The sequence below is a fragment of the Coregonus clupeaformis genome, chromosome 8 (assembly GCF_020615455.1).
Source record: "Coregonus clupeaformis isolate EN_2021a chromosome 8, ASM2061545v1, whole genome shotgun sequence".
NCBI classification, from domain to species: domain Eukaryota; kingdom Metazoa; phylum Chordata; class Actinopteri; order Salmoniformes; family Salmonidae; genus Coregonus; species Coregonus clupeaformis.
Window position 1 is genome coordinate 55,357,885 of NC_059199.1, and position 9,493 is coordinate 55,367,377.

The 9,493-nt window shown below is 45.0% G+C and overlaps 1 protein-coding gene across 1 annotated transcript; it reads left to right on the plus strand.

Moving 5' to 3' along the window:
• Nucleotides 1–66: 66 nt before the first annotated feature.
• Nucleotides 67–8,992, plus strand: si:dkey-6n21.13 (P2Y purinoceptor 3). Its single transcript, XM_041884757.1, has 2 exons — nt 67–379; nt 6,921–8,992. The coding sequence occupies exon 2, from the start codon at nt 7,068–7,070 to the stop codon at nt 8,493–8,495; it is 1,428 nt and encodes a 475-aa protein (XP_041740691.1). The 5' UTR covers nt 67–379; nt 6,921–7,067; the 3' UTR covers nt 8,496–8,992.
• Nucleotides 8,993–9,493: the final 501 nt, after the last annotated feature.

Sequence of the window (9,493 nt, forward strand, 5' to 3'; positions counted from 1 at the left end):
GGGGGACAGGGGGAGGGAGGGAAAGATAGAGGGACAGGAGGAGAGAGGGGGGGGGGGGGGGGGAGGGACTGTGTAACACCGCCAAAGACACAAGGCAGACAGGGATGCGTTAGAGGAGCCAAAAACAGGTAGAAAGGAGGCAGACCGAAGGTGACTCATTATATCAAGAAAGAGATAGGCTTTCCAACACAGAGTTTCTTGATTGGTCATTTTGTTCTTATATATTCACCATTTTACCTGTGGTCTTCACTGGTATCTTCAAACATAAATAAAGTTGGGCTTTTTAGTTTAGAGTCTTGAATTTTTTGGGACTCCGTTTTTCTAACTTGGAGAACAGGGATAGAGGAAGAGCGCTTTGAACCGCAGATCATTTCAACAGGTAAGTCCTTTATTTTGCTTACAAAGGTCACTGATTGCAGAGATGTAGGTATTTATGTTGTTTACATTTATACATTTATTACAGTTACATTTATTGCCACTCTGTGTGCCATACTTTCCTATGACAACCAGGAGACCAGACCTGACACACACAGTACAACCAGGAGACCAGACCTGACACACACAGTACAACCAGGAGACCAGTCCTGACACACACAGTACAACCAGGAGACCAGACCTGACACACACAGTACAACCAGGAGACCAGACCTGACACACACAGTACAACCAGGAGACCAGTCCTGACACACACAGTACAACCAGGAGACCAGTCCTGACACACACAGTACAACCAGGAGACCAGACCTGACACACACAGTACAACCAGGAGACCAGACCTGACACACACAGTACAACCAGGAGACCAGACCTGACACACACAGTACAACCAGGAGACCAGACCTGACACACACAGTACAACCAGGCGACCAGACCTGACACACACAGTACAACCAGGAGACCAGTCCTGACACACAATACAACCAGGCGACCAGACCTGACACACACAGTACAACCAGGAGACCAGACCTGACACACACAGTACAACCAGGAGACCAGACCTGACACACACAGTACAACCAGGAGACCAGACCTGACACACACAGTACAACCAGGCGACCAGACCTGACACACACAGTACAACCAGGAGACCAGTCCTGACACACAATACAACCAGGCGACCAGACCTGACACACACAGTACAACCAGGAGACCAGACCTGACACACACAGTACAACCAGGAGACCAGTCCTGACACACACAGTACAACCAGGAGACCAGACCTGACACACACAGTACAACCAGGAGACCAGACCTGACACACAGTACAACCGAGAAATTGCAATTTACTCATGATTAATGATTCTAGAGACATATATTTAGAGAGATGGACCAACCTTTCGTTTACATAGCATTGTTTAAATGTTCCCCATCTATTTGTATTTATTATGGATCCCCATTAGTTCCTGCCAAGGCAGCAGCTACTCTTCCTGCGGACTAGCAAAATTAAGGCTATTATATACAATTAAAAACATTACATTACATTTCACAACACATTAAGTGTGTCCCCTCAGGCCACTACTCTACTGCCACATATCTACAACACAAAATCCATGTCCACGAGTGTATAGTGCGTATGTTATTATGTGTGTGTGTGTATGCGTGTGTCTGTCTGTGTTTAAAAAATAAATAAATAATTTCATCTTTATTTAACCAGGTAAGCCAGTTGAGAACAAGTTCTCATTTACAACTGCGACCTGGCCAAGATAAAGCAAAGCAGTGCGATAAAAACAACACAGAGTTTTATATATGGGGTAAACAAAACATAAAGTCAAAAATACAACAGAAAATATATATATACAGTGTGTGCGAATGTAGTAAATTATGGAGGTAAGGCAATAAATAGGCCATAGTGCAAAATAGTTACAATTTCGTATTAACACTGGAATGATAGATGTGCAAATAGAGATACTGGGGTGCAAATTAGCAAAATAAATAACAATATGGTGATGAGGTAGTTGGATGGGCTAATTACAGATGGGCTGTGTACAGGTGCAGTGATCGGTAAGCTGCTCTGACAACTGACGCCTAAAGTTAGTGAGGGAGATAAGAGTCTCCAGCTTCAGAGATTTTTGCAGTTCGTTCCAGTCATTGGCAGCAGAGAACTGGAAGGAATGGCGGCCAAAGGAGGTGTTGGCTTTGGGGATGACCAGTGAGATATACCTGCTGGAGCGCAGACTACGGGTGGGTGTTGCTATGGTGACCAGTGAGCTAAGATAAGACAGGGATTTGCCTAGCAGTGATTTATAGATGACCTGGAGCCAGTGGGTTTGGCGACGAATATGTAGTGAGGGCCAGCCAACGAGCGTACAGGTCACAATGGTGGGTAGTATATGGGGCTTTGGTGACAAAACGGATGGCACTGTGATAGCCTTTATCCAATTTGCTGAGTAGATTGTTGGAGGCTATTTTGTAAATGACATCGCCGAAGTCAAGGATCGGTAGGGGCATATTTGGCAGCATGAGTGAAGGAGGCTTTGTTGCGAAATAGGAAGCCGATTCTAGATCTAACTTTTGATTGGAGATGCTTAATGTGAGTCTGGAAGGAGAGTTTACAGTCTAACCAGACACCTAGGTATTTGTAGCTGTCCACATACTCTAGGTCAGACCCGCCGAGAGTAGTGATTCTAGTCGGGTGGGCGGGTGCAAGCAGCGTTCGGTTGAAGAGCATGCATTTAGTTTTACTAGTGTTTAAGAGCAGTTGGAGGCTATGGAAGGAGTGTTGTATGGCGTTGAAGCTCGTTTGGAGGTTTGTTAACACAGTGTCCAATGAAGGGCCAGATGTATACAAAATGGTGTCGTCCGCATAGAGGTGGATCCGAGCGTCACCAGCAGCAAGAGCAACATCCTTGATATACACAGAGAATAGAGTCGGCCCGAGAATTGAACCCTGTGGCACCCCCATAGAGATTGCCAGAAGTCCAGACAACAGGCCCTCCGATTTTACACATTGAACTCTATCTGAGAAGTAGTTGGTGAACCAGGCGAGGCAGTCATTTGAGAAACCAAGGCTATTTAATCTGCCAATAAGAATGCGGTGGTTGACAGAGTCGAAAGCCTTGGCCAGGTCGATGAAGACGGCTGCGCAGTACTGTCTTTTATCGATCGCGGTTATAATATCGTTTAGGACCTTGAGCGTGGCTGAGGTGCACCCATGACCAGCTCGGAAACCGGATTGTATAGCGGAGAAGGTACGGTGGGATTCGAAATGGTCGGTGATCTGTTTGTTAACTTGGCTTTCAAAAACTTTCGATAGGCAGGGCAGGATGGATATAGGTCTGTAACAGTTTGGATCTAGAGTGTCACTCCCTTTGAAGAAGGGGATGACCGCGGCAGCTTTCCAATCTCTGGGGATCTCAGATGTTACGAAAGAGAGGTTGAACAGGCTAGTAATAGGGGTTGCGACAATTTCGGCGGCTAATTTTAGAAAGAAAGGGTCCAGATTGTCTAGCCCAGCTGATTTGTAGGGGGCCAGATTTTTCAGCTCTTTCAGAACATCAGCTGTTTGAATTTGTGTAAAGGAGAAGCGGGGGGGGGGCATGGGCAAGTTGCAGCAGAGGGTGCAGAGCTGGTGGCCGGGGTAGTGGTAGCCAGGTGGAAAGCATGGCCAGCCGTAGCAACATGCTTGTTGAAATTCTCGATTATTGTAGATTTATCGGTGGTGACAGTTTCCTAGCCTCAGTGCAGTGGGCAGTTGGGAGGAGGTGCTCTTATTCTCCATTGACTCTACAGTGTCCCAAAACTTTTTGAAGTTAGTGCTACAGGATGCAAATTTCTGTTTGAAAAAGCTAGCCTTTGCTTTCCTAACTGATTGTGTATATTGGTTCCTGACTTCCCTGAAAAGTTGCATATCGCAGGGGCTGTTCATTGCTAATGCAGTATGCCACAGGATGTTTTTGTGCTGGTCAAGGGCAGTCAAGTCTGAGGAGAACCAGGGGCTATATCTGTTCTTAGTTCTGAATTTTTTGAATGGGGCATGCTTATTTAAGATTGAGAGGAAAGCACTTTTAAAGAACAACCAGGCATCTTCTACTGATGGAATGAGGTCAATATCCATCCAGGATACCCGGGCCAGGTCAATTAGAAAGGCCTGCTCGCTAAAGTGTTTTAGGGAGCGTTTGACAGTGATGAGGGGTGGTCGTTTGACCGCGGAGATCCTGTTTGAAGACAGCGGAGGTGTATTTAGAGGGTAAATTTGTCAGGATGATATCTATGAGGGTGCCCATGTTTACAGATTTTGAGTTGTACCTGGTCAGGTTAGGTTCGTTGATAATTTGTGTGAGATTGAGGGCTTCTAGTTTAGATTGTAGGTTGGCCGGGGTGTTAAGCATATCCCAGTTTAGGTCACCAGTTTAGGTGTGTGTCCTTTCACAGTCCCCACTGTTCCATAAGGTGTAGTTTTATCTGTTTTTTTTAAATCAGATTTTACTGCTTACATGAGTTACTTGATGTGGAATACAGTTCCATGTAGTCATGGCTCTATGTAGTACTGTGCGCCTCCCATAGTCTGATCTGGACTTTGGGACTGTGAAGAGACCTCTGTTGGCATGTCTTGTGTGTTATGCATGGGTGTCTGAGCTGTGTGCTAGTAATTTAAACAGACAGCTTGGTGCATTCAACATGTCAATACTTATCACAAATACAAGTAGTGATGAAGTCAATCTCACCTCTACTTTGAGCCAGGAGAGATTGACATGCATATTATTAATGTTAGCTCTCTGTGTACATCCAAGGGCCAGCCGTGCTGCCTTGTTCTGGGCCAATTGTAATTTTCCTAAATCCCTCCTTGTGGCACCTGACCACACGACCGGACAGTAGTCCAGGTGCGACAAAACTAGGGCCTGTAGGACCTGCCTTGTTGATAGCGTTGTTAAGAAGGCAGAGTAGCGCTTTATTATGGACAGACCTCTCTCCATTTTAGCTACTGTTGCATCAATTTGACCAGTTTACAATCCAGGGTTACTCCAAGCAGTTTACGCTTCTCAACATGCTCAATTTCCACATTACTCATTACAAGATTTAGTAGAGGTTTAGGGTTTACTGAATGATTTGTCCCAAATACAATGCTTTTAGTTTTTGAAATATTTAGGACAAACTTATTTATTGTAACGTCCCAACTCTCTAAATGCATGGCTCTGATTTATTATATTAAAAACTCCGATAAATTGATGCTTTGCTTTTTTTGCACCTGTTGGTGCACACTATTTACCTAAATCCTCTATATTGTATGTGTGAAGTGATGCTTATTGCTGATTGCACACACTCACAGACATACACACACATCATGTGTAGCCTATTCGCACCTGCGTGTGTTTGTGTGTGTGTCGGGGGGAGATAGCAGGAGGAGATAGCAATGTGGTGATGGTACAGTATAATGGGATAGTAGGGCTTGAATGAGTTTGAGTCCAGTAGATAGTGGACAAATATGAAGCGACCCACATATGTTCATGAACGACGTACCAGCCTCAAGAGGAGGAAGAAAATGACACCAACAAGTTAATGAATCAGAGTATGAAAGGGAGGGCAAAAAGGAGGTGGGATGGATGGATGGATGGATGGATGGATGGATGGATGGATGGATGGATGGATGGATGGATGGATGGATGGATGGATGGATGGATGGATGGATGGATGGATGGATGGATGCATATGGAGTCATTGGAGGGTGGAGGGGAATGAAACGAAAGATGAATGGAGGGATGGACAGATAGGACGAGGGGAAGTGTAGTTACTGATTGTCGAGTTAATGGAGTGAGAAGAGACTGAATCAGCAGCATATAGTCGTACAGGAGGGCAAAACACACACAGGAGGGCAAACAGCACTGGCGATTGTGTAAGGAGCTGGGGGGAGTCACCGGTCAGCAAGGAGGAAGGAGGGAGGGAGAGTACAAAGGGAAGACACCTCATGGTGCATGTTGAATGAATGAATGAAAGAAAGAAATTAAAAAGAAGACGATTACCGTTTAGAGCCCTCAAACTCAAATCTGGACCTCAAAGCCAGTTCCACTGCATTTTTTCATTGTTCCTCTTTATTCAGGGTCTGATTTAGACCTGGGACACCAGGTATGTGCAATTAATTATCCGGTAGAACAGAAAACCAGCAGGCTCCGAACCTTGTAGGGTAAGAGTTGAATACCCCTGGTTTAGAGTATGCTAAAAGTTATAAAGTTATAACTCCAGACGTCCAGGTAACTGCCAAAATAAAGGAAACACCAACATAAAGTGTCTTAATAGGGCGTTGAGCCACCACGAACCAGAAGAGCTTCAATGCACCTTGGCATAGATTCTACAAGTGTCTGGAACTCTATTGGAGGGATGGCACACCATTCTTACTCAAGAAATGCCATAATTTGGTGTTTTGTTGATGGTAGTGGAAAACAGCTCTGGTGGACATGAACAGCTCTGGTGGACATTCCTGCACTCATCGTGACAATTGCACACTCCCTCAAAACTTGAGACATCTGTGGCATTGTGTTGTGTGACAAAACCGCACATTTTAGAGTGGCCTTTTATTGTCCCCAGCACAAGGTGCACCTGTGTAATGATCATGCTGTTTAATCAGCTTCTTGATATGCCACACCTGTCAGGTGGATGGATTATCTTGACAAAGGCTAAAATGCTCACTAATGAGAAAGTAAACAAATTTGTGCACAAAATGTGAGAGAAATAAGCTTATTGTGCATCTAAAAATGTCTGGGATCTTTTATTTCAGCTCATGAAACATGGAACCAACACTTCACATGTTGCATTTGTATTTGGGTTCAGTGTACTTTGTATCCCTCATTTGCTCAAGTGTTTCCATTATTTTGGCAGTATATCCATATCATATCACTGTCCAGGGAAGTGTACTATGAAAATTCATTGATATGAGATGCAATGAATGAATGGGTGATTGTAACAATTATCTCTCTCTTTCTTTCCAGGTAAACAGAATTTGAATTGTGAAGACAACATAAGTGAACCTGGGAATTGGATCATCAGAAATCAAACAGAGGCAACCAGAAGGAACAGTGGAATGGGAAGATGAGACATCACCATCTCAACTGACACGGAAACACCCAAACATCACCATGACAACAACAATGATGGACGCCCCTGCGCTCAATGATGACATTATTGTCGAAGGAGTACACCGCCTCCTTAACTCCTTCTCTGTCAATCCCTCGCTCCCTCCCTCCTGCAGCATCGACGAGTCCTACAAGTACATTTTCCTCCCTCTGTGCTACTCCTTCACCTTCCTCTTCTCTATCTCCCTCAACTTTATCATTCTCTGGCGTTCCTTCAGACGCACCAAGCGTTGGAACGCCTCCCTCATCTACATGGTCAACCTAGCCTCCACAGACTTCATGTATGGGTTGTCGCTCCCCTTCCTGGTGGCTAGCTATGTGATGCGTGACCGATGGGTCTTTGGGGACTACATGTGCCGATTGGTCCGTTTTCTTTTCTATTTCAACCTGTATTGTTCTATATTCTTCCTGACGTGTATATCTGTCCATCGCTACCTGGGGATATGTTACCCTATGAGGACCATTACACTGGAGACTAAGAGAGCGGTCAAGGGGACGTGTGTGTTGGTGTGGGGGGTTGTCTTCGCCCTTACGTGCCCCATATTCCGGTTCGCCCAAACAGGCCACGTGATGAGAGGTGTAGGGGGCGAGGCTATGGCGATTAACGGTAATAATACCGGCACCGTTAGTAGTAACGGTACTGGGGAGGTGGAAACGTATCAGAACTGTTGGGACGATGCCATCGATAAGGAGTTCCAAGACTATGTTCCATATGGAATCATCCTACATCTTCTAGGGTTCTTTCTCCCGTTCTCTATCATCGCCTGGTGCTACTCACATGTGGTTCTGACAATATTCCGGACCCTGCGCTCCCAACCCCAGTCACAGCGAGGCAGAGGAGAGGGAGGAGGAGGTGGGGGACGTGGAGGAGGAATGAGAGGGAATGGAGCTGGAGTTGGAGGAGGAGGAGCACTTCAGGGAGGAGGAGAGGGGATGTCGATAGTTCTCGGCGCCCACTCTCCATACGCCCACCGACGGCGTAAATCCATCAAGACCATCATCACCATCACACTCCTCTTCGCCCTCTGCTTCTTCCCCTTCCACGTCACCAGGACTATCTTCCTCGTCCTGAAAGTGAAGAAGGGTGTCCCGTGCCACACCATGACGATGGTATCCATGTGTTATAAGATCACCCGGCCGCTGGCGTCTTTCAACGCCTGGCTCAACGCACTCCTCTACTTCCTCACCAAGGAGAAAGGGGGTGGCGCCCGCTGTTGCCCCCCGCCAGACACTACCGCAGCCAACCAGCAGCACGGGCTCCTCTGGCCACTGAGGAAGCTGGGAAGAGCAGGAGACGAGGAGGAGGGGGGCAACAGGGGCGAGGAGGGGGGCGTGGTCAATAACAAGGGTAACAACAAAGAGACTAATAAAACGCCTGTACATTTATTCAGAGGGATGACCAAATCCAAAGTGAGATATACTGTGGAATAAGTTCAATTAAGTTCGATAGACTTTATTCATCCCGAGGGGATCAATGCTGGCAGGCATAGGATGAGTTGTTGTTGGTGGCGGAAGTCTTCTGCATTCCATGTGTTTCATTCAGAAGCATACCCTTGTGAACAGTATAAATGGTTGGGTGCAGAATTCAGGATGTGAAAAGAACGGTTTGGAGACACAAAGGACATTAGAGATGATCATTAGAGATGATCTTACTATCATTGGCAGTATTCAAATGTTGATGAGTAGATCTGGATGATGATTATGATACTGTACCATAAAAAAACAATGATGGACTCTGTTATATAGTTGTTTTGTTTAATTTTTTTGTTTTTATAAATTGAGTTGAAGGAAGTTATACCTCAGGAAAACAAAACTCAGAGACATACTTGGTATCTGTTATTGTATCTTTTGATGACAGCCCTTGATGACAATTGTATCGGACTATTTCCTGTTATATCTTGTGTCGGACATTTTGAAAATGTGTAAAATATGACTGAATTAAACATGTTTAATGTAATCCTACTGTCCAATGAGATTGTGTTGTTGAATTGTGTGTGTGTGTGTGTGTGTGCCCACAAGGATAGTAAAACAAGGAAAATTCTCCCACGTGGGGACATTTCCCATATCCCCATGAGGACAAAGGCTATTTTAAGCTTAGGGGTTAGGTTTAGGGTTAGAGTTACAATTAGGGTTAAAGTTAGAATTAGGGTTAGAGTAAGGAGTTAGGTTTAGGTTTTGGGTTAGGGATACATGTTAAAGTTAGGGTTAAGTTTAAGGTTAGGGTAAGGGCTAGGTTTATGTTTAGGGAAAATAGGATTTTGAATGGAAATTCATTTTAGGTCCCCACAAGGATAGAAGAACAAAATGCGTGTGAAAGGGAGAGAAAATAGTAAAAGAATGGTCATGCCTTTGTAAACAAATTGGATTAGCAATAATGTTAATAATCTCCCTATTCACCTGAACACAACCCAAAGGTCAACCTAACTAAT